The 24,249-nt window shown below is 48.3% G+C and overlaps 9 protein-coding genes across 9 annotated transcripts; 5 read left to right on the forward strand and 4 right to left on the reverse strand.

Moving 5' to 3' along the window:
• Window positions 1-1,061: 1,061 nt before the first annotated feature.
• Window positions 1,062-3,448, forward strand: I303_100933 (uncharacterized protein; the record flags this gene model as incomplete). The annotated part of the gene is made up of 6 exons (XM_018404303.1): window positions 1,062-1,097; window positions 1,172-1,756; window positions 1,850-2,003; window positions 2,118-2,310; window positions 2,370-2,391; window positions 2,444-3,448. 6 exons carry the CDS (start codon window positions 1,062-1,064, stop codon window positions 3,446-3,448), a joined length of 1,995 nt encoding a protein of 664 aa, XP_018266957.1.
• A 440-nt stretch (window positions 3,449-3,888) lies between these two features.
• On the reverse strand, window positions 3,889-5,627 carry I303_100934 (uncharacterized protein; the record flags this gene model as incomplete). The annotated part of the gene is made up of 4 exons (XM_018404304.1): window positions 3,889-4,195; window positions 4,366-4,698; window positions 5,071-5,452; window positions 5,531-5,627. 4 exons carry the CDS (start codon window positions 5,625-5,627, stop codon window positions 3,889-3,891), a joined length of 1,119 nt encoding a protein of 372 aa, XP_018266958.1.
• A 2,747-nt stretch (window positions 5,628-8,374) lies between these two features.
• I303_100935 (uncharacterized protein) lies at window positions 8,375-9,257 on the forward strand (the record flags this gene model as incomplete). Its single annotated transcript, XM_018404305.1, has 3 exons — window positions 8,375-8,425; window positions 8,596-8,794; window positions 8,884-9,257. The coding sequence occupies 3 exons, from the start codon at window positions 8,375-8,377 to the stop codon at window positions 9,255-9,257; spliced, it is 624 nt and encodes a 207-aa protein (XP_018266959.1).
• A 214-nt stretch (window positions 9,258-9,471) lies between these two features.
• I303_100936 (uncharacterized protein) lies at window positions 9,472-11,386 on the reverse strand (the record flags this gene model as incomplete). Its single annotated transcript, XM_018404306.1, has 8 exons — window positions 9,472-9,642; window positions 9,712-9,775; window positions 9,852-9,976; window positions 10,037-10,450; window positions 10,541-10,708; window positions 10,891-11,048; window positions 11,118-11,249; window positions 11,353-11,386. 8 exons carry the CDS (start codon window positions 11,384-11,386, stop codon window positions 9,472-9,474), a joined length of 1,266 nt encoding a protein of 421 aa, XP_018266960.1.
• Window positions 11,387-12,277: 891 nt separating this feature from the next.
• Window positions 12,278-13,517, forward strand: I303_100937 (uncharacterized protein; the record flags this gene model as incomplete). Its single annotated transcript, XM_018404307.1, has 4 exons — window positions 12,278-12,523; window positions 12,594-12,956; window positions 13,064-13,186; window positions 13,284-13,517. The coding sequence occupies 4 exons, from the start codon at window positions 12,278-12,280 to the stop codon at window positions 13,515-13,517; spliced, it is 966 nt and encodes a 321-aa protein (XP_018266961.1).
• A 327-nt stretch (window positions 13,518-13,844) lies between these two features.
• I303_100938 (uncharacterized protein) lies at window positions 13,845-15,229 on the forward strand (the record flags this gene model as incomplete). The annotated part of the gene is made up of 4 exons (XM_018404308.1): window positions 13,845-14,141; window positions 14,270-14,635; window positions 14,723-14,845; window positions 14,996-15,229. 4 exons carry the CDS (start codon window positions 13,845-13,847, stop codon window positions 15,227-15,229), a joined length of 1,020 nt encoding a protein of 339 aa, XP_018266962.1.
• A 245-nt stretch (window positions 15,230-15,474) lies between these two features.
• Window positions 15,475-18,476, reverse strand: I303_100939 (uncharacterized protein; the record flags this gene model as incomplete). Its single annotated transcript, XM_018404309.1, has 11 exons — window positions 15,475-15,769; window positions 15,936-16,152; window positions 16,215-16,324; window positions 16,380-16,418; window positions 16,480-16,844; window positions 16,918-17,009; window positions 17,091-17,649; window positions 17,733-17,935; window positions 17,991-18,059; window positions 18,126-18,287; window positions 18,356-18,476. The coding sequence occupies 11 exons, from the start codon at window positions 18,474-18,476 to the stop codon at window positions 15,475-15,477; spliced, it is 2,232 nt and encodes a 743-aa protein (XP_018266963.1).
• A 907-nt stretch (window positions 18,477-19,383) lies between these two features.
• Window positions 19,384-21,706, reverse strand: I303_100940 (uncharacterized protein; the record flags this gene model as incomplete). The annotated part of the gene is made up of 10 exons (XM_065968226.1): window positions 19,384-19,560; window positions 19,633-19,872; window positions 19,960-20,037; window positions 20,110-20,211; window positions 20,272-20,324; window positions 20,390-20,616; window positions 20,705-20,885; window positions 20,953-20,973; window positions 21,055-21,321; window positions 21,478-21,706. 10 exons carry the CDS (start codon window positions 21,704-21,706, stop codon window positions 19,384-19,386), a joined length of 1,575 nt encoding a protein of 524 aa, XP_065824298.1.
• A 766-nt stretch (window positions 21,707-22,472) lies between these two features.
• Window positions 22,473-24,195, forward strand: I303_100941 (uncharacterized protein; the record flags this gene model as incomplete). The annotated part of the gene is made up of 6 exons (XM_018404311.1): window positions 22,473-22,787; window positions 22,885-23,032; window positions 23,104-23,211; window positions 23,273-23,648; window positions 23,756-23,801; window positions 23,884-24,195. 6 exons carry the CDS (start codon window positions 22,473-22,475, stop codon window positions 24,193-24,195), a joined length of 1,305 nt encoding a protein of 434 aa, XP_018266965.1.
• Between the last annotated feature and the right edge of the window lie 54 nt (window positions 24,196-24,249).

Here is a 24,249-nt window from a genome sequence, read left to right on the forward strand (position 1 = left end):
TTCAGCAACATATCGCTCCTAGCAGCTTGGCTAGATAGTGACTGCATGTATGTCGCAAAGTGGCCTAGGTCAAATATTTAGCGTTTCTCCCAATCATATTCCGTCTCCCTCAGTAGGAATCAATCATAGCAGGTCCTGGCATTAAAGGCTCTTTGTGACTTGCGTCCGTCTGACTTGACTCCTGCAATCTCTCATGCATTTACTCCTGATGCATCGTCAAGTCGTTGTGGTATGTATGGTATGTATGGTATTTTTGAAGCCACCGTCGAGATTGTGCAGTCACTTTCGGGTTAAATGAGGGGATTTAACCGAACTGACTGCTGTCTTATGTTGTGTTCGTGTCAGGATCGTGTTGATGTTTTCATGCTAGGATAAGGATGTTCTGATTGCACTATCATTGCTAGACGTTGACATCATCTGCATATATCCAATTTAACTCTGTGATCAACTGGTTTGATATCCTGCTCGTTCGGATCTGTGCATAGCGCGATCGCTTCTTCTCATTCCTCTTACTGCAACGGGCAGTCGGCTTCGAAAACCATTTGCGGAAGTCAAGATGTCTAAGCTCAACTAGAAAGATGTCATAGCGATCAAACAATATACAGTCTTCCTGTGCTCAACCAACATCAACATACATACGATCGACAACCTTCCTGTGTCCCCTTGGTCAACGTGGACTTGGTAATAGCTTTTTCGCGTGCTCGGACGGATCTTACCTCATTAAACACAGTGTCAAGTCAAGTGATTGTTACATGTTGTTTTGTGATTCGCTATGGGCGCATCAGACGAGTGAGTTCCATTTCTTTGACAAATTAAAAGACCAAAGGACCCCCTTGAAGGTATGACATGCCGTTCCCCAATGGTTGACTGTCTCATCTTCACTGGCCGAGCGTCATTGGTCCCCTCTCTCTTATCAAGCACCTCATGATGTTACGTTTGTTAATGTCGACATACTCATCTCTTATCTTCTACTCATCATGCTATAATGCTCAACCAACCTATGATCGCACCAAGCTGACCATGACTCTCCCACCTCCCCTTCCGATCAATCACTCCTTATCATGACACCCAGATCATTCTTACCCCAAATTGTAGGCGTAAGTCATTCGCCCCCTGCCAGATATCCCCGCTTGATCAACAAAACTGATGTATCTTGACACTCTCACTGTAGCTCTTTTACGCCCATTTCGATGCGACTCTCGGTCCCGTGGTGCAACACCAGGTTCCCGAGAACTTAATAACCTCTCGAGCAACCATCGACTCCGATACCCGTTCACGCTCTCGTTCCAAATCGCGCAGTAGATCTAGAGCACGGTCTCGAGCACCCGCATCAGCTCTCACATGTTCAGCTTCGGCTTCGGCTTCGGCATCAACTTCCACAGGCTCAGGAAGAGGACGACAACTGTCTCCTCCTTACCCTTACCCAAATCACTCATCAAATTCCCGATCATCCTCCATCTCGTCCACTGGGAAATCCGGGGGCGCTTTGCTGAATTTCGGTCTGATATCGGAATATGTCATACCCAAGAAATCATTGCACGGACGGCTGGTCACACTGTTGACTACTGGAGTGGACGAAGATGAGAGAAAGGAATACAGAGTGATGGGTTACCCGAATGTCATGACGGGTGAAGGGGGACAGTATAAGAGGAACGAATATATGTGGAATTTGTGCTTTGTGTTCCATGCGTCAAGCTCGCTAGAAGCTTTCGAGCCTGTCGTTAGGAAATGCGCTAGGATATTGAGGAGTGCTGAGGTGCGTTTCAAGCTTTTCAGCACTCTTCTCACTCATCTGTCCTCGTGTGATCAAGCCACGCACCTGCAGGAAAGCTGACGAGATGCTATTCAGCGAGACTCATCTTACCTTTCTGCATCCAAGCCTGAACATACCCCTTTCCCTGCTGTGCTTGAGCAACTCTTCGAAGATTTGAATTCCTATTCGGAGACATCGATACCGTTGGATGGTTTCAACTCTCTAGAGCTGAAGCTATTCCCTTTCTACCGTGAGTACTAGCTCAGTCATCCTACACCTCATCGTCAGAATACACTTCATCCTCATCGAATCACCCATCTCTCTGTCTCACTCGTATCTCTGCTAACGACGAGATGAAATATAGCCAACCCACCAGAATGCGAAGATTGGCATGTGCCGATCGCGCTGGTAGATCTGAATGCGCTGAAGGACGACAACTGGGATATAACCGCTGCCCGAGTTTCGCAGCACATTGACGGTATACACCATGTTAAGAAAATAGCAGAATTAGCGGATGCCGATGAAGCATTGACTAGGGAGACCTTGAAGCATATGCTGTGAGTTATCAGTCGCTGTGCATGAATGAAAGCCAGCAACGAGCTGACCCTCGAAGCAGCTATTATCAGGTTGTTATGATGGTGAGCTGAAGGAGGGCATAGCCTAACTATCGCCAGCTGACAGATTGTACAGATCGATATCTTTCAATACTCGAACATGTACACTCTCAAGCCGGCTATATCCCGTCTAGGGTCAGACGAAACGATCATCGATGAATGCCCACCATATGTGACTCGGCCTGGATTTCCGCATCCCGAATGGCCGGTGCTTCTTCGACTATATAGCAAGCTCTCTCCTGGAATTACAATACACGATTGGATCGAGACCAATGAAGTGCTTTCTCTAGGCATAGATCCACGTCGATTTGTATCGTTCGGTATCATCAAGGGGTTCTTGAGGAGAGTGCATCGATGGCCTAAAATGATTGAACGGACTTCTTCTCCCTTGATCCCGCTGCCTGTCGACACCAGGCGCAGAGTAGGCTTCGACGAATCAACAAGGATCGGCTCATCTACAACGCTCAACACCCGCGATAATCGCTCACATGGAGGAGATTCCGGCTTGTCTCGTCCTGGTCCTGGAGAAAGTAATTTCACCTTACGGTCCGTAGGCTCAAACGCTTCTTTGGGTGTATCTCCTACTTCAAGACACTTGAACACCCCTCCATCGGCTATGGACAGATCACCGCGCCGAAGGAATCTGCCTTTCTCTCAGCATTCAGGGGACAAGCCCTCCTCGTCAACAGCTACGACTCCAGGTCCATTTGCGCGATCTCAAGCTTCGCTGACCGAATCGCATCCGTCGCTCTCATCAAGACGAGCTGTTGGTCCGATTTCGATATCCAACTATTCCGGTACAGGAACAAGTACGCATTTCGAGCGGCCTGACAGAGGAGCCGGAGGAGGGAACAGCGGGATTCGATTTGGTTTGAATGCTAGACAAAGGGAAGAAGCTGCTGCGATCAGGAAGGCGGAAGAGATGGAAGAAGAGCTGATCGGGTATCTGGACGGAACGCATCACTCGGATGAGATACAAGTCAGATTCGGGATGAGCTGGAGTAAGCTGCAAGGCATTCTCGGCCTGGATGAGGTCAAGGAAGGTATGGGGAAGAAGGGGATAAGTCTAATTTACAGGTGAAGCGGCCTGTTTGGCATTGACAACGGGTTGGTATGATGCACCGATTGAAGCAAAATGAGTGCTTGCAGCAAAGAGTCTCCCACATTTCCGGAAGGGGAAGGCCAGCTGTTATATCGAAAGCTCTAGAAAGGCAGGGTCTCAGATACCTACGAAAATAACACCGCACGCTTGTATAACGTATAGTCTCGTATAATCAGTCGAGCAGAAATGAAGTATAATCTCAGACTGCACCTATCTTAGTAGGATCTCCAACAATGAATAATGCATCTGTGCATATGTGTATATGCCTTGCTAAGTGACCGGAACGTCCATGTACCAAGTTTGAGCATCTGCCGGGTACCATCCACACCATCCAGAACTACAAAAACAACAACATGGCACTGCCCACACCCCTACCTTCCTATTTCTGAGTGTCAGAATCATCGAAGTGAACCAAGAAACTACCTCTTCACATATTGATCGATCTCCCTCCAGCCTAGCCGATTCTCAGCTTTCCACTCGTCCAGTAATTCTTCGTATACGAGCCACCACCAAGAATGGACTGCATCGTAATTGGTTAAACTATCCTGCTTGGGTGTATTTCGTACAGCGTTGATCAGACTTTCAGGCAGAGGTCTGCGTGCCTTTTCTGCTTTGTCAGAGATAGATGGGAAGTTGGAAGGCGTTATCGGGGTAGGGGGAAGCTGGGTCGATGTAGATTTGTATGGTGCCAGAGTTAGGGGTCTGTGATCCCATGGTTTATCGAGACTATCAAGCACATTGCGCGATGCACAGACAATCACACAAGACGTAAGTATTTTCAGCACGGTACGGTACGGTGGGAGAATAACCGAATGAAATGGAGGGTATTCACCGCGATATGCGGCTACAAGGGAAAATGACGAAGAGGAGAGAAAGAGAGAAACCCATGAACCCACATATAATGTATAAGTCTGACTTCTTCATCTCTCCACATATCCTGATGTACCGCCCGCTGAGTCTTCAACGCATTCACCCACCACGGGAGGACTTTCCATTTACCCTTGAAGACCTCGGTGATCACGTCTTGATCGGCGAACCTACTTTGCGCTATCGTAGGTGATGTATTCAGGTGATGGATTAGCTTGTCAAGAAGCGGCTTGGAAGGCTTGAAGATGACTAAGCCCGAGTTGAGCAAATGGGAGGTACGTGGTGAGTCGATCTTAGGGATAGAAGGCTCGGATAGGGCGGTGTAGGGGTTTTGTTTTGATAATTGACAATTTGCTGGTATCCTAGAAAGAAAGTCAATCGATTGCTTTGTTAGCTTGCAACCAATAATTGAACAATATCTGGATATCATGCGACTCCATAACGAAGAGCGGAAAGGAGCAAGGTGACTAGTGCACAGACGGAGGAAAGGAGAATTAGATCAAGGACAATAAGGGCAACAAGGACGATACACGAAGAATGATCCGATCCTAGATCATAAGGGGGTCCTTTGTGTGATGTAGGTGAGTCACCATTTTCCGTCCCATCTATCACTCCTTTCTTGACCATTTCATCATCACATCCTTCTGAATAATCTTCCACGAATCACGAATGAACGTAGATATGATTTTCATAGAGAGCAACGTATATTCAGGAGATATGATATGATCACTCACCAATCATCAGGATAATGCTTGAGTTTAAACGGATTACAGATACAAGCCGGCGCCGCTCCTATCCAGTCATCGCCCGGTAATTCCAGGTCGAACAGCTCGTCCATGGAACGGAGGAAGATCATATCTGAATCAATGAGGATGATGCGTTCGAACTGATCTAAACCGAACACTCTAATTTTCGTCCATGCGTCGTTGAAGCGGACGAAAGAAGGGTCGAATCCCGTATGTTGAGCTGCCGAGGGCGACAAGTGGGGAACCTCTATTATCTCTATACCTGCGTATTCTATGATTTCGCGTGATTGCAAGGAAAGAGAAGGAGTGGTCATTACGACTAAGGGGTAGGAGGATACCGATGTCAATGTTCGGTGAAGGGTCAATACACCTATAACATCTTCAGTATCAGCTGAACGCTCTAATGAGTAAGGCAATCGCGGAGAGTCAAGAGATAGCATAGACGTACCTGCGATATATTGCGGATTGGTGATCAACGTGACCCATGCTTTCCTCCCGCCTGTAGAGGCAGTACTATTGCTGTTCGCCGTGACTTCGATAGCCATTTTGCTTGGTGTATGGATTGATCTTGTCGGTCAAGGCAGGGTATACAAAAGGAGACTTATGGAGGTATTTTCGAAGTCGGACTTCCACGCTGACAAACTATACACAAGTAGGAATGATCCCGCTCCTTTCTGTATAATTGCAAGATGGGCGGAAGATGAAGGTTGCAAGAGATACATGCTACTCTGAATTAATGAATCTGAACCCAGTCCCAGAAAAACGGGTTGATAATCGACTACGATTACGGGATTTTGGGTAACGACATCTTTGCCGATATTCCGGATCGCGATTCGTAAGTTACCACCCTCGATCGCGTCATCATACATCTTGATGCGCCGCTGCAAGAACGTGCCTCTCATTGCACTCGTCCTCAATCAAGACTGATTAGCGTGGGCCTTTGAACTTACTTGAAACCGTCCTATCACGTCGCAAGGTCGCTAGGTCGCCATTACCGTTGGCGAAGGACAAGCACATGACGTCTTAAGATTGGCGTGAGAGGCTAAAACTTTGCTCTGTGGCATACAGGGGATACTATCTGAAGCTCGGATCAGCGGACTGTGACTGACAAACACATATATCTGGCTGGCTGCATGAACGATTGCTCACAGTCATTCCGTATAGTCCATCGCTACAGACGCGATGTCTGCCTATGAGTGCAGCGACGTTCGTCTCAACTCAACATGGCGTCGGACTATGCGCATTGACCCATCTTGTGGTCGGAGACAAGCTAGTCCTATCTCCTTGTCAGGCGTCCCATTCAAGTCCACACAGAAGTCAGTCCCAGTTAGCCAGATAGCTCGCATGCATGACAAGTGATGCTCCGGTCCGTATACGCAAGTCTAAAGGAAGGGTCTCAAACAGTAGTCTAATTTACGCTCTCAGACAAAGGTGAAGCTCCTTGGTGCTTACAGCGAACTCATGATCCGGCTTGTCTCCGCGTCATTGACGGTCTCTCCTTTTTCGTGGACATCGTCTTAGCCATCCAAAAGGAATGCTAACTTCTAGGCGACTTGCGACCTCCTCGCACATACTGGCTGTTGAATATAAGAGGCACTGCGTCTTCTGCTCTTCACGTAAGAAACGGCCGCATCAGAAGCGACAAACTACACTCAATCACATCCGAACATCGCAAGACCTCAATCGTTTCTTTCTCCACATCCCAATTTGGATCGCAAATATGACCAACGCTGGCTCACAGGATGCTCAACCCTTCGCGGACCAGGCGGAGACGCATTCTACCCAATCATCCAGCATAGTATGTTCATCTCGATTAAAACAGAAACCCTGTGACCAGAGCGCAGCTAAACTCTGGAATAATATGAATGCTGATCTGAATCTCAACCTGTAGGCGTGTTCCCTCTGGCGAGCAGATGGGACGGGATGCCCCAACGCCACGGAGGAGGCACCGAATCCGTGCTAGGGTTCCTCTCTATGTTTTGACGACTCAAAGCAGGGCACACACTGGCCAGAGAAAGAGCAACAGCACAACGAGGTTTTGACTAACTTTCAGAGAGCTCTGGACAAAGTGCGAAGTCAGCAACAAGCTCAAGTTTTGCGAGCTGCCGCTGATGAGAGAGCAGGGTTTTCCGCATGGAAATTTTCCAATGATGGGTATGATGGATTTTGGGCAGCAATAGACAGGCTTGACTCAGGTTCTAGCTTTGATTTCGGTAGCTAGCGCGCAAACCTCTTCCCAATTTTGATCTTGGACGTGACATCTGCTTTCTATGATCACAGCTGTCATAGGGCACCTATCTGCGGATCCAGGGTTCAGGGCAACGGTGTACGGCCTCTATTAGTCGGACTCATTCTCCAAGTATCCGGAAGACATGATATACATAATAGAACCTGTCTGTAATTACATTTTGATACCCCTTGAGAAATGTATATTCCGTGATCCAGAGTACATAGTGCATAGAACTACTCCACTAAGAGGCTTGAGAAGAACAGACCAGCGACCATCACAACAGCGATGTGGTCATTGTAGTTGAGGTAAGAGCGGCAGCATGAACGGATTCGCTTCTGGACGATTTAGTCTGCACATTGTCGCGTATCGCTGCATGTACAGCTCTTGGCACTCTGTGTGCACCAGGAGACAATGTCACGCCATCAGATTATGCCACTCTGTCGCCTGGTCATATCGCTTGAGTTAGGTGATTAGAGGATCAAATTGATTTCAAGAGTCTTACACTGATTCTCAACGCGCCATTATACAGGATGAGCAAGGAGAGGATGACGCACGTCTAGCTCAGTTGCTTAGCGAGCACAATTAGTGCTCAAGACCTGGCACATACACTGCTGTTCTGCCTTGTCCTGCTCTTTTGTGTCGACTTTCCAGCGCCGAACTTGGAAGCTGACTCAGTAAAAATACTTCGGGCCGATTTGTATGTCGCTTCATAGCTACCTGGCAGGCCTCTGCTTTATGCCAAACCCCGAGGAGGTCGACTCATGCTCTAGCGAGACGCCTACGAAGTAGCACATTGCATTTTTGATATCCTTTGAGGTGTCATCATTTCTCAGAAGGATCACGAGAGCGAATATTTGAATGACTCCGCTTGAAAGGATCAGCGAAGCAGTAGCTCTTGGCTGACTCAATCTCTCGGGACAACGCACTAGAAGCATCCGACTATAAAGTATACAGTAGTATCAAGTGGCGGCTGGGGAAATCTCTTACTGAATTCCGGCTTGCAGAAGACTTTACTCTTTGTCTTTACCACGAAGCATCTACCTTACACATCGTTGGACCAGCATGTCGACTCATGAACATTCGACTGACTGGCTTTCGACTGATACCTACAACGTGAGTCTGAGCGTGACCCCTGAAACTGCAAAATAGCATATTCCCTTCTCGGCACTTCGCCACTGGACAAACGGCCTGTTGATCTCAGGCTACGACACCGGTCTGGGTGTAGCAATGTCCATATCTAGTTGATCCCTTCTCAGCTGACCTTGTGCGCGCCCTGGCTTTAGGTATGTTCCGAATTCGAGAAAGGCTGTATCAACCCTTCCGTCACACGACTCGGCTTCCGACCTTGCTCGGACCCTTACTGTCAAAGCCAGTTCCAGAGCGCCGAGAGAGGATTCCGCGTCGCAGTCGGTCATGGGACGCACCCTAAGCCCAACATCTTCACTCATGACGGGGAGATCTCTTTCCGAGCTCCTGCGCAAGGTGCGTTGACTCTTCATTGCGACAATCACTGTTATACTACCGAGGCGATAAACGTGTAAACATGCTGATGCCCGTGAACCGTTTCATAGAACACATAGAAGAAGTACAGTCTGGTCAGAGTCAGAAATATTTCCAAGTCCCAGCTGAGCGCCACGAGCCTATCCAAGGCGCTCAGCCTGTCGATCATGGTGGTCAAACAGCTCAGGAAGCTCATGTCGATCCCTCTCGATCTGCTGGCTCTCGATTGACCGCAGAGAACTTGTCAATCCTATCTCGAGGCACCAGATCCGGATATCATGATCCGTCCTCGCAGGTCACAGGAAATTTTCAGAACCCAGGCGAGATGAGTCGATCTGTGCAAGTTGCATGCGATACTTATAAACCGCCGTCCACATCCGCTCGACCTACCCGTCGAGGCTCATTCAAAGGGAATTACTTCGAGCATGAATATCCTGGTTATTAAGGGCATTAAACCCCGCCAGCCAATAGAAGATGTCGGATCAAACACATCCCGTTGCCTTTTTTTTTCTTCGTGAAAGTCCACTTCATACATGTATTATACGACATATCATGAATAATGAAACAGCGTGCTGACTTATCGCATACTTGACTATCTCACCGAATCTGCGCTCAATTCTATGCTAAGTGCGTAGCCTGTCGCTGTGCTTTTAGCCTGCTTAGATTCCAGCAGCAACCTTCTTGGCGCCCTTGAACCTTCCGTAGAATAGATCCTCGACAAACAATTTACTGCCTTTAGCTCCCTTGACCATGGCTCCTGGGACTTGCCATGTTCCGACGACAGGGAAAGTCAGTGTACCGGCGCCCTTCTCAGGTCCAAGGGGTATCATCTGCATGTAAAAGCCTCAGGTCAGAAACTGACTCCTCATGTATGTGCATGACAGTTGATGGTCACTCACCATGGCCGCAAGAGTAGGTCTGACGTATTTCTTCGGGGCTTTGCCCTTGGCCTCATTTGCGATGCTGATCAGTACAGGCGGTGTCAGCTCTTTGTCCCGTGTGCCATGCGAAGCGGATTGCGGGGAATGGACCATCTCACTTGACTGCACATCCCTTGGCATCGTAGTCGGCACCCATATACGTCTTCCATCCAGGTGTCGAAGAACAATCACCAATGGCGTAGTAGTTCCTGCTCAATGGTGAGTTGGGTGTATCAGAAATCACCTGCGACGCACCGGGTATTAGTGGTGCCCATGATTCGAAGTGCGATATTGATTGACTCACCCTCAAGTATTCGTCGACACCGACTAATCCAGAGATCACAGCGCCTTTATCTGCGCTTTCCACCAGTGATACATTTGGTTTGTTCCCAATGCTGACGAACACGTAGTCGGCTTCCAATGTTTTACCACTTTGCAACTTGACGGTCTTCACCCCATCTTGAAGACCGAATGCTCCAGACCATTCCTCAGGCGTAGACTGATTAGCGGGGATGACCACTTTGTCGTTGGTGATCAAGTCTATCTTCATCTCTTTGAGGAGTTTCTCAAGGGTGAGCGATAATTTAGGTAGAGTAGGCGGAGAGGAGTACGAGTGAGCTTTGCCGTTTGGATTAGGTGCATCGGGGGTCGGGTGTAAGACGTGCTCTGATGAGTGGACAACTGTTATAGTCTTGTCGGGATATGCGGCTCTGATTTCCTAAAATACCAGCGGGATAGTCAGTATCTTCTTCCGTTCACTTCACCTCACTCAATCCATCGAGAGCAGCGAGAAGACCAAGACACTCACACCCGCAATTTCCAAACCCACAGCACCACCGCCGATGACGACAATCTTGTTGGCTTGCTTGATCTCGCCTTGGGTCTTTGCTAACGAATCCTCCCATCCTTGTCTAGTTGAGCCGACGGCAGGTCTCATGGGCGAAGGTTGTTGAGCACCGGTAGCTAGGATACATTTCTGTTTACAAATGATACGCGTCAGCACGAAGCAAAGATCCCGAGCGAAAGAGGGCCGTGCGCTCGATCAGGGCTGATGCGTGGTGTGTGTGCGCGAGGAGATGTGTGATTGATCGATCGAAACCTTCGAGATACGATGTCCGAAAGGACAAATCAGAAAGAAGAAACGTTTGTACTACTTACGCAGAAGGGAATTTCATTCGATCCTTCGAAAGGATTTTCCAGGACGACGGAATTTTCTTTAAGCTCGACAACCTTGTTGGGCACTACGAGCTTATGGATTGAATCTGCTGGGAACACCGTCTCCTGTGTGAGAGGAACGGTCACTTTCTTCTCCCATCCTATATATCGAAACAATCCAGGTCAGCAACTGCGCTATTCGTTGACGGATGGGTAAGAAAGGAGCTCACCCGGAACAACCGCTGCTCTGAGAGAGGCGATCGGCCAGAAAGCATAGTCCAGTGCATCTATGAGGATGATTCGATGCGATGTGGGCAGATTCGGTGAGAGGTAGTTGGCGAGTTGTTGCCCTGCAGCAGAGGCTGTCCAAAGGGAGTCAGTCGGTCACTAACAATGATAGACACTGGACACCGCTTATCATGAAGAGCACAAAGGAAGGATTGAGAGAATCAGATGTCTACTCACCTCCGACGATGACTATATTCTTATATTCTGACATGATGAATGATAGATCTTTCTTGTTTGAACGGAGGAAGATAGCGATGTGTTCAGTTATTGATCGGGTATATATAGATGAATGATGCGATCAATCTTGATTATTTGTTTGTCAAAGCACGATCATCTAAGAGTGACAGATGTTCACCGATTGATAAGCAACAATGATGAAAGGTAGTATGCAAATACTGCTGATCAGGTGAATAGAAGAGAGAAAAGTCAGTCGAAATCAACGAGATGCCGTAAGGGGATGAATTGGTTTATGGTAATTATGGATCTTGCTTTATCATCTTCTGTGAGTGCAAGTTTCGGTCGTAGACATGCAAGCCATTTTGCTGGCGGAGACGGAATCAGCTATGACATTCTATGAATGCGCACTCATCGGTGTTGCCGGTCTGAAGCTCGGTGAAGGAGTATTCCCATGCGTATGCGATGCTGCACACACGGCTGTTTCGTCTTTTGGCTTGTTTGTTTGACCAGATAGGTTTCTGGGCGATGATCATCTCCGTTGAACACTACCCTTTACCCTGCTGATCGAGGTTACGAGACCGAGCAAATCCCTTTTCAACCGAGCTCAACCCACTGTTCCGCGGGAACCGTGCGTTTCGCTTTTCCGTCGGGATTTGGGCAAAACTTTCCGGCTCGACAAGCGCGTGGATGCCACAATCATGACTGCCTTATCTAAGTTTGAGTGGTTTTGCCGAACGAGTCGTGATTTCGTGATTTAGCCGACTGATGGCTGGCTCATCTGAGGTTGACTCGAGTCATGATAACAAGATGAAACGATGAGACCATGACTCCGTGATGAATTCGCAAGTTCTCCAGACATCAACGTCGCTTCGCAAATTCACGCTCGCGTTCAAGACACTGCAGCACAATTCTCGGTTGAAGCAGCATGACAGCTACTACACTTCCTTTCCACCTGGTCAACGCGTTCGTGGTCAATTCGAACCCGCATAGCGGCAATCAAGCTGCTGTAGTGATCTTCCCAGATGCTTCTGACGCGCGAGTCAAGGACGACAAGTGGCTCACCGCCGTAGCTCGGGACTTCAACTTCTCTGAAACCGCTTATCTGGTACCCATATCACAGCTGGAGGATGGGGAGGGTGAATGGGGTTTAAGGTGGTTCACACCTGAAGTCGTGAGTAAGAGTCTGCCTGATCGACTTCCATGACAGATATCCTGATTCGCAGGCTGATCAAGCGATTTAGGAAGTCACACTGTGTGGGCATGCAACGTTGGCCTCAGCTCAAGTGCTCTTTTCTCTTCATCCAGCTTTACAAAGTATCAAATTCCAAACTCGGTTCAGCGGTCAATTGATCGCTTCTCGAATCGAAGATAAAGTTGAGATTACTTTACCTACCTTAGACACTAAGACGTTATCTCAGGAATCATTCGGTAGTATCAATCATGATGTAGAGATTGAGAAGCTTCGAAAAGCCTTCAATATGACCGATCAAGACGATGGGATCTTGGGCATCTTCGAGATGGATTTCGGTGGGAACAGGTGTTTAATCGTTCAGATGAATGGAAACGTTGATGTAGCAGCCATCAAGGTGAACACGAAAGCTTTGGTACGTCTCTTCGCCAAGCTTTCTGCACGCTCAACGAATCACTCCTATGAGACGTCAAAGACACCAAGCTGATTGTCTCGCCTGCTTATTCCATTCCGCTGTATTAGTTGGAAGTCACGGGTTGCGCGGTAGTCACGCAGGTCGACCAAGCGCAATCTCTTCAGACGAAGCAACTGCACGTCAACTCGAGGGTATTTGGCCCGGCTCTAGGGATAGATGAGGATCCTGTGGTACGTGTATGAGACCCCCCCTTTCCGGCTTCTTTCATTGCAACTTTTCTGGTAAGGGACCAAGCTGACGGTACTTTTTGTCGCTGTCCCATCTCAGACCGGATCATCGCATGCCCATTTGACAGGCTACTACTTCTTGTCCGCCGCAACGAAGTATATCCCGGAAGAATTGTTACAATCCGTCAAAACACCTTCAGAGATAACACTGGTGGGCCACCAAAGGAGTTCAAGGGGTGGAGAACTGATCTGCAGATTGGACCAAAATCATCATACCTATGTCAAGATTGTAGGTAAGGCTCATGAGTTCGGTAAAGGCTCTTTACATGCATGATTCAGCGGTATGTACAAATTCTATGTATAACAGATGATCGCTTGGGCACAGTATGCACCACGGTGAGCTTGGGGAGGTGATGCCGACTTTACCGGAAGAATAGCCGCCGTCTCGCATTGGGCCTTTCGACTATAATGTCCAGTGTAGGTATTCGTTCTGTGTCCATACGTCCATACTTCCATACATTCATACATGTTGTCGCCAAGTCTCGCTTCAACATGGTGCAAACGGACCCCGCATCTGATTCGAACATATCATATATTCAGATGCGGGTTTATCTTTATTTTTTTCCTTTCGGTGACTTAGAACAATCAAACTGAATATACCATGTCCACATCGACATCGGCCCCATCGACACCGCCGTTGCCGTTTCACCTCGTCAACGCCTTCATCGTGGAGTCAAACCCACACAGTGGGAATCAAGCGGCCGTAGTAATATTCCCGGATGCTACCGACCCAAGGGCAAACAACGACGAATGGCTTAAAGCGGTGACTAGAGACTTCAATTTTTCAGAAACTGCTTTTCTCGTTCCCTTGTCACCATTACCAGTAACGTCGTCGTCTGCTGGAGAGGATGATGCGGAGGAAGGAGAATGGGGATTAAGATGGTTCGTTCCTGAATGTGTGAGTCTCTCTAGTCCCTTATCCTGCCTGATGATCTCCACTGATCTGCGGACTACGAATATTGGCATCGAATGCGCTCCGTTATGTTGAACTTACGCTGATCCATACATTATCACCCCCGCAAGTAGGAAGTACCCCTCTGCGGGCACGCTACACTCGCTTCTTCCGAAGCCTTATTCTCCCTCCACCCTTCTTTGGGTACCATCAAATTCCAAACGCGCTTCAGCGGTCAACTAATCGCAACTAGGTTGAACGATAATCAAATTCAGATTTCCCTCCCGACTTTGGAGGATGACGTCCTCTCCCAAAAAGACGTAATTACCACCAATCATCATAGAGAAATAGAGAGTCTGAGGAGAGCGTTCGGGATACAGGATGTAGAAGGGAGTATATTGGGGTTGTTCGAGATGCATTATAGTGGTATTAGATGTTTGATCATTCAGTTGAGTGAGGGTGTGGATGTGGAGGATATCAAGGTTGATTTCAGGGCTTTGGTGAGTACAGAAATATGACATGTCCCCCGATCGGATCGTGCGTCGTGCAGCGATTGCTTGATACTGATTACTGATTCCTGAATGTAGGCAGAAGTAACGGGTTGCGCAGTCATCACTCAAGTAAATACCGCCGAGTCGATCAGGACGAAACAACTCCATGTGAATTCGAGGGTGTTCGATCCTGCTCTAGGGATAGACGAAGATGCAGTGGTGAGTCCCTTCCGTATTTCTGTTTCTTATTCCTTCTTGTCGGTCCCAGTGTCCTCTCTCTGGGACATTTAGTACCAATGTCGCGGTTATCTTCACTGGCCTTCGCGCGTAGAAAGAGCTGACAGACTTCTGCTCTGGCCAATCAATCAGACTGGATCTTCCCACGCCAATTTGACGGGATACTATTTCCGCTCCATTGGTTCTCGATTCATCCCTCCAGAGCTGAGTGAATCCGTCGAGTCGATAACTGAATTGACATTGGTAGGGCATCAAAGGAGTTCCAGAGGGGGTGAATTGATCTGTAACTTGGATGAGGATAATCATGCCTATGTCAAGATAGTAGGGAATGCCCATAAGTTCGGGAATGGAACGCTTTATACTTAAACATAATTAGCTGCTTCTAAGGAGCATGCAACATTGCGAAACTTGTCTGGGGATGCTGCTGTTGCCTGTCTCCTGAAGCTTGCATGACTGTCAAATGAATGCATCGTATTATTCGTAATCCGTTGACAGCAATCATTTCAAGAAAGTATAGTATGCACAAGACATATTTGTTCTTCTGAGCCGTATCCGATATGCTCGAGTAAAGGACGAATGTATTGCTATTTGTAACACTATGGAGGCAGAGGTCATATCTTGTTCCCTTCTCCGGGATGTTGAGACTGATGTACCGCCGATCCACCCTGTCCAGGCGTAGGTGTTGGCGTGGCATTATCATCCCTCAGCCTCTCTTCGGTGTCACCATTACCGTTCTTGGTATCGGTGGTACTACCAGAGTTCACAGGCTGTGCCAAAGTATTGAATGTCGGTGTAGATGCAGAAAGAGGTGTTCCTCCATTCGCACTGGTATTGCTACTTTCGTTGGTAGCTTTGCCGACGAACCATGCTGGTACCCATCCTCGTTCGCCTGTTTCCGAATTGATACTGTGAAGGATGGAATATCAGCATATTGTTTTGCGGGGCGTCGTTGTCAATTATGATCCGCCGACTTACGTATAGCTCCTTTATCGAGGTAAAGTGATACAAGAATGACTCGGACCGTCAGCTCGCAGAACTGTGAAACTTCAGAATAGCATTATGAAGCACTCACCAATGACAATACTTCTTATACACTCTGACTTTATCTCCCTCTTTCAGGCTCAGTTCAGCATCTCCTTTCGCCTCATAATCCATCAACACATTTCCAGCATAACTTGACGAAATTATGTTCGTCGGAGGCAAGGGCGACAATCCAGGATAAGTAGCTATTTCGCCTGAGGAAGTGGGAGAAGCAAGAGAAATTGGTTGAGAGAGCTCAAGCAGACATCCTGAGTATCCGGATTTGGTCAGCCAGTAACGACATGCCTGATTCTGTTTTGCGAGGACTCACCAGCTGGAACCCATCCCTGAGTTGGATCAGTGGATCTGCCCAAGCCGTCCGGATCTTTTTGCACGATATACCATCCCTTCGCTTTCGATAAGATCGTATATGTCGATCCGCTGAGAATAGACGTAAGCTTCGGATCTCCTGTATTGCACTCGAATCAAAGCTTACACAGCCACATTGAACTCGTCCTGTCTGTCTGCAATATACCTAAACATCACCTCTGTCAGCGGTTTGACCCATATCAGATAAGAACGCTAGAATGACTCACGGATATATCGCTACGGCATAAGTGACATTAACGATATTTCCATCCTTATCTACCATAGTGCCGGTATTTTGACCAGGTTGTAAACTGGTCTGCCCGTTCGTAGTGGGATGGCGTGAACTAGCGCTGTTGTCGTTCGTCGAATCCTTCAAGCCGGGACTAGGCAATTCGGGGAAATTGCCTCCGTTAGGAGTATTTCCATTTTCGTCTCGTCCTCCAGGTTGTAACGATGTTGCTTTCGTGGGAGATATCGACGTGTCCGAAGAGGGCTTGATTTTGGGCAAGACGTTGACAGATGTATTTGGTGGTAAACCTAATTTTTGTGCTTGTTTCTGTTGTGCTACCGCTATCGGCGAACGTATATCTTTCTGCAAGTGAGCAACCGCGGCACACTTCAGCTCAAGCTATGAGGAGCGACTAATAAGCGAAGAAGAGACGTACGATATGTCGAAGCATGAACACCGGCTTATGGCCACTCTCTTTGAGCTTTTGAAACAGCAGTAAGGGTTTCTCATCATAGCTTAGACAACGTTCTGTTATTGGAGGTTTTAAAGATGAGCATACAACTCTGTCATCCGTGGTAAATTTGGTCACATGTAATGAATGTTACTCACCTGTATTATCGAAGCAGATGAATAAAGCATACAATTTCCAATCATCGTTAATTTTGTATTTCTTGAGCGCTGCAGGTAGAACTTTCCAGCAAGGATCTTCCAGTGTGACTCTGAAGGATTTAGCGGCACTTCTAGCTTCGGCATTCGCTTGCGATTTGGCTTTCTCAGATGGCGCGTTTGCACTTGTGGCTGCTGAACTGGCAGAGACGGAGGTATTCTTCGACACAGACAGCCCTTGCTGTTGTTGCTGTTGTGAGGCTGGTGGGGATGTTACGGTGTTTGTACTCGAGCTTGAGACAGGACCGGAACTTAGCATCCTGCTCAACGGCGGCGGTTGAATTGGGTTTGGTCGTTTATCACCATCGTTCTTTGCTGGAGCTAGAGGTGAGTCGAAGGGGTAAGAAGAAGTCACAGTCGAAGGAGTGAAGCTATCTTGGAAAGTCGGTGTGTCGGATTGATGCGGGACTGATTGCGAATGTGGGACTGCGGTAGAAGCCGTTGATGATGCGAGTGATGAAGGAAAGATTGTAGATGCTCTGCGATTTGTCCGGCTTGGTCCCTGTAAGCAGTAAGTCAGCGCATTTTTGGTCAAGGACAGCTTCAGTCACGGAGAGGGCTTGCACAAATCATTATTCGACGTACAGCTTCTCCATCTTCGCCATCACTACCCCTTTCCTTGAAGTCCTTCCACCTGAGACTAGCTGCTCTGCCGAGTGTCGATTTTCCGTCCATACCAGGTATCCCTCGAACCTCGGCATCTGCAGAGTGAGGTATTTGTATATGATGTTCCTCAAAGGCGGACAACATCCGGACTTGCTCCTTCTCGAGATGTATCAGGCGTTCGTCTAAGCGATTTGCATTTTCAGCTAACTGTACTTGTCTGTCAGGGTGACAGCTCACGTTGCTCCATGATCAAGTCTAGCAATCTATCAACATTACTCTGCGTTACCTTCTCGCTATCCTCCACGTCTGCATATGAACGATATCAGCGCCGACTCGTAATGGAGATGATGTACACGACTGTTGTAGACGTACCTTGTGGCTTCCAATCATCTTCGCCGAACTCAATGCCTTGCTCCTTCTTCAATTCCCACACTGCCCTTAGCAAGTTCAGTCTGTGACCTAAGCTGGTCATACCCAGATCTTGCAGAGCACCGTGGTCCATTACAGCCAGGACGTCCCCAGTGATACCATGTTCTAGAGAGCCATCAGTGTATACTCAATGAACGCTCACCAGGTAAGGTAGGGATATGGTAGTGACTCACCGAATATCACATCCTCGTACTTCCCAAAACCCAGATCAGACAAGTATGAATGAACAGCCGCCTCATCCCATTCCAACAACGACAATCCCGGGCTGGCAGATATGGGCGAAGTCACCGACATATCCGGGTGGAAGGTGGAGGGTGTCGGGCGGAAGGTAGGTCAAAGACAAGTTCGCACTTGGTTTGCGGCGTCCTTTAAGACAGTGGGTCCAAGTTCTGCCAAGGGTGTATCCGGACAGATGTTGCAAGTCTTTGTGCTGTCTGCGAAGAGCGTTGAGGTGATTGGATGTCTGTTGTTGGGGTACAAGCTCGTCAAAGGCGAACAGGGATCGTTGGTGATAAATGAGAAAGGCGTAGTCCTGGGTTGATTGAGCAAGCAGACGATCCGAGCTTTCCGCGATCTTTCTGCTCTGGCAAATCGTTCGAATCACCTCTTTCTCAATCTCAGTAGAGCTTTCAAGATTAGATGATGCCCGGGCTCCGTCTAACTCCGTCAGAGGTGATCTGACCTTCACCCGCGATTCCACTTCCAACTCCAATCTCAGGTACGCTACGAGTAACCTTGGAAGTGGGTGGTACCTTATTTCCTTCTGCTCAATTCCAGATCTTCTTGTCCTGTTGTGCCTCCTACCGCAAAAGCGCGTCAATCTCGACAACCTATTGATGTGCTACCTCCGAGCCCTCTGTCACCCTCGAGAGTGGTAGTGATGTGAAGTCCAGATAGAGCACGGATGATGAAACGATGTGATGATGATGTGGACGAAGTTTGAAACGCCTTAGAATTAGGGATTCAACTATTGTTGTTGTTTTGAATCCCAGCAGTGCGCGTCGGTTAAGTTAATCCCTTTACAAGCGGCAATCAGCATCAGAAGCCACATCTTCCTTTGTCCTCCTGCGCAGATATGCAGAGAGATGGATGCATGTACAGCATCGCTTCAACAGTACAGTCGATATCTAGTACAGTACGTATGAGACAAGGGAACCGGAAGGACCTGAGGATGACCACTATGATATTGCCCACAGCAGTTTTACTGTGATCTGCCGACCTTGTATAACCGCCTCATCTCTTCTCCCATCTCCAACCTCCTTTTCCCCTCTAGATAATGCATAGCTTCCATGTAAGTTGAAGGGACTATCGTCCTTCCTATCGGCTCGTTATCCTCCTTCGCCATTGTGAAGAAGAAAGTATTCGTTTCCCTTCGTACCTACCATAAAAATTCATCAGTATTCATGCTAATTTGAAAAGGGGAAGCGGATTGAAATCATAATTAACTTACCCCTGTATCGACCTCTTCAACTTCAGCTCTGACCATTATATGCGCCTTGGCTTCTCCGTCCGGTCCATCGTGAGGCCGCGTAGTCTTGACCACTTTGGAAGACAGACGCAACACCGCGCCGATGGGTACAGGCAATAAAAATCCAATTTGGTCGAGAGATAGGTATCGCATGGGTGCTTGAGCGAATAGAGCTGCGTTCGTGAAGCACAGCTCACTACGAGCAGTCAGAAGAGGCACCCACTTTGCAATACGAGAACTCACAAAGCCTGCCGGGATCATTATGTTAGTACGGCTATGATATTTCGATCTCATAGAACGGGAGCTCACTAGACGCATCAAGATTCCACCAAATACCTTTCCATGCAGATTTCTATCTTGCGGGAACATCAATTGTACCGTTTGTATCTACGCGTTCGAGCAAAACAGCCATTAGAGCGCGCCCAGCGATTCAGGCAAGAACCACTTCCGGTCACCCACCTCGGTGTCTTGCATCGGAACCACTGTCTCACCGTCGATTTGCTCTTTGCTTGATACCTCCAACATCAATTTATGCAATTCTTCAGCTTCCTCCGATGAAGGCTATCAAGCGAAAATGAGTGTCTAACCCAGCTTCCAGTCACAATCACGTAAATCACTCACGGGCACCTTGTCAAGAGCATTCATGGCACTGGTTTTCCGCCTCTTTTGATGCTCTTTGCAATCGCGCCAACTCAGCGCACAACTCGCGCAGGGTGATGTATCAGAAAAGGTTGCTCACCTTCACCAATCGCCCATAAGACCTTCTCCTCTTGACTCTCCACTAGGAGCTTGGGCACTTGTCTCGCTTTGTGCGTTTTCGAGTCTCTGCACACCATCGCGAATCTTCCCAACATCAGAGTCTTGTATTGGCCGGGTGTCTCCTTCAGTTTTCTGCCTTCCATCTTCACGACTACCTCCAAAGATGATCGTCCAGTCCAAGTGACGAATCCCGAAAACTTCAAATCCCTAATCGAGACACAAATCAGCATGTCTTCTTGACGTTCGCCAAGTGTGACCACATTGGCCCACAGCACAAGAAGGACGAAGTACTTGCCTGACATTCTCCCTGTTCAGTCTGCCGAACATGTCTAGTCTATCCGCACTGGCTGTAGCGAGGTACAACCCTGCTCTAGAAGACATCTCGTGAAAAGCTGCAGACGAGTCGGTCTGATAAGACGCTCGGGGCGTAGGTAGACAATGACGATACGCCACGGCTCCAGCCAACGAATCGAGGTCTACGGAGATTCTTCATATGTCAGTCGAGGTGTGATCGGGGAATATCAGGGGGCGGACGAGACTGACGTTCAAGCAATTTTCCCATCCCTATGAAAGTCACAGTAAATTAGCGCAATCTTGAGAGCTTCTCCTTGCGAAGACATGAGTGTAGAACGGCTGGAGACTCACGGAACCCTCCAGAGGTGTTGACATACCTCTCATATAACGTCGTATCACTCGCCAGCGGTAAATCAAAACTCGTGAAACTCTCGCTCATATGCTTGGGCCGAAGTAACACTTCTTCACTTATAGGCTCTGGTGCTTTTGTCTCCGGACCATCCGCCGCCGAGGAATCTGTTTGCGAGGCCAAGTCGGGCGAGTGAGACGAGAGCCACGGAGCAGGTAACGCTCGCATCACCAGCGGGGATGGGTGATGAACTGGACCGAAAGCCGATTCTGCGATAGTATATGGTTCAGCTCGACGTCAAGACGGGCATCCGGAGAAGTAGTTCAAGGGCAAAACAAAGCCGATACGCTCTATCAGAGGTCATCACCCGGATGCAGGGCAAGAAGGTGTATGACTCATAATAGGCGAGTAAATGCCTAGCTCACCTGCTATTGAAGCTGTCAATTTGTCGATCTCATTCAGCGTGTACAGCTGTTGGCTAGGCGTGGGAGTGGGAGCAGGCGAGGTCGAGGTATTTGATGAGCTTGGTGATGCCGAGCTATTGTAGCGTGCTTGTGACAGGGCATGACAGGTGGCGGTGTGTCGAAAGCGACTCGCACGACTGGTACTCGCTTGACCAGCTCGAAGTGTCGTTCGAAAGAGAGAAGCGGTCATCCTGTGTAGGCAAGATAAGGGGAAGTCGGGAGGGAAGGGATCTTTGTTATGTCGATAGCTGCAATACAGTTCTACTCGTAGGTACGGGAAGGACCTGATAAGTGTTATGATACTGGTAAATTGGTTGCTGCATTGCAGAACGGGAAGCTCGTCAGTCAGACTTTATAAACAGTCTTCTGACGTATATTGCATCAAGACCGGCGGTCCGCACCGCTGATTCTGTGCCTGATGATCGGCGCTCGTCGGGACCATCTCGGATACCACAGCGCCAGTGCCGCAACCATACATTGACGGTCTTCCGTCATGACTCGAGACTCGAGAACAGAATGTAGCATCGGTCTAACGAACGGGTCCACAAGCCCTCATGGGGAAAATGATAGCAGAGTAAAGTCAGGGAATGTTATATTGGGGTACTGGAGACTCCTTATGGGGTAGACAAATACGGGACTACCGTCGGCTTAGCCGTTGTATCTCTCGTGTAAGTGCACAGGTGTTTGGGCTGGATGATACGCCTGCATCTGCGGACGGAATTCAGGCTGGGTGATCATATTTGGACACTCTCCAGCAGGTCAACAAAGGCCATGCGCCTTCAGCATGCAGCTGGACTTGGTCGGCTTCAGCATGCATGTCCTCATGATCCCTTTGTCAAACCGATGCCGAGATTACGTCATATTCGACTAGTCGTCAACAAAAGCTTAAGGTTTCTGCTGTCTGTATGTCCAGATGTATTATACGTAGATACACCGTCCATCTGCTTGGCCTCAACATGAAGATTGTCGCGCCTGGGCTTTCCATCATCTCTTTGACTAGCGACACTGTAACAGCTGGAACACCAGCGCGCCAGAAGGCTCTTCTTCTCGTCCACAGTGGAGGATCCCGGTACTCTTTCCAAGCTGATCCGTGCGGCTCAAACAATTCAAAGGGATCACTCAGACTCGTATTTCACCCTACCACCGATGAAAAGGCAGTGTGCGAGGTGCGATGGCGGACAACACCAAGCAGGTCATTGAGAAATAGGGGCTGGAAACGCTTGAAAGTAGAGGGAAGTCGAGGACATGCATTCTCGGCGTATCGGTTATACGTGAGTTCTCATCAAACGTTCCACCACATGAGCTCGGCGGTGACTACACTTCAGTAACCTATTTGTCGCTGATGATGGCTGACTTATTTGGATGAAGGTGAACGACAGAGGTCAACAGCCTAGAGATGTAGTTATTCTTCTTGAAAAGCCAGACACAGCGAACTTCTTATCCCGAATCCCTGACGATACACCATTGGGCGACATTACTTTGCCTGGTACGCATGAGTCCTGCGCTATGTACGGCTGTGAGTTACAACCGAGTGATCTTCGCTGCTATCCACATCAGGGCGATTCTAATCTCACGCTTGCGCTGCAGATCCGATATCGCAATGCCAGCAGCCTGCTACCCCTATCGAACAGCAACTATTAGACGGAGTCAGGTTCTTGGATGTCAGGCTGAGAGTAGTAGGTGATGAGCTGTTGAGTAAGTCCATGCATCTTTACGGTCCTCCGTCTGCCAAAGACAGCTGATTTCCGGGAAATAGTGTATCATGGACCAAGACCACAACGCTCTACACTAGCTCAACTGCTCATTGTCCTTCATCAGTTTCTCGATACGCACCCGAGCGAAACCCTGATCTTATCGATCAAGCAAGAAACACCACCATGGCATCCCCATTTCTCTCAGATCCTGTATCAAGCATTCCTGCCTTTTCTCGATAAGTGGTTCCTGGAAGAGAGAATACCTACTTTAGGCGAAGTCAGGGGGAAAGGGATGTTATTGACTAGATTCGACAGAGACAAAGATGGAGATATGTCATGGGAAAATGGTATGGGAATTCATCCTTATACATGGCCTGATTCGAGGAAAGAAGGCTTTGAGTGGGATTGCGCTGGAACGATTGTCAGGACCCAAGACTGGTGAGTTGTTCCCGTCGTTCAATCGAGAGATCAGAGGATCCCACTCGACTTGACGAGCGATGCCTATCTCGAACTATGTCCGCACAATTGCTAATTCGACATCCTAGGTATCGAGTTCATACTTTTCTGGAAATACCTGAGAAGTTCAATGCCGTAAGTCATAATTGCTGCTCTTCTTCAAAATCACCAGTGAAAGCGAGTATTCTACGATGTGCTGATTCAGAATGTCTTATAGATTACCACCCATCTTCTACCTACCCTAGATTCACCCTCGTCATGCCGGACATTCACCCTATCTTACCTGTCCGCATCGTACTTCCCACTGTCCTTGCCGACGATCATAGCGAAGGGCTTCGGATGGCCGTCTTGGGGATTAGGTGTGGAAGGTATCAATTCAAGGATGTTCAGATGGCTCTTAGAACGTTTTGCAGACGGCCAGAGGGTGAGAGCGTGTCTGGCTATTGACTTTTACAGGCAATGCGCCGGTGATGCGGGTCTCGCAGAGCTGTTAATTCAGATGAATTTTATCGGGGAAGATGATCTGTAGCGAGTAGCATCCCCCTCATATACATGGTTGTATCATCGGTAAGACTTGTATCAT

The sequence above is a fragment of the Kwoniella dejecticola genome, chromosome 1 (genome assembly GCF_000512565.2).
Source record: "Kwoniella dejecticola CBS 10117 chromosome 1, complete sequence".
Classification (NCBI taxonomy): Eukaryota; Fungi; Basidiomycota; class Tremellomycetes; order Tremellales; family Cryptococcaceae; genus Kwoniella; species Kwoniella dejecticola.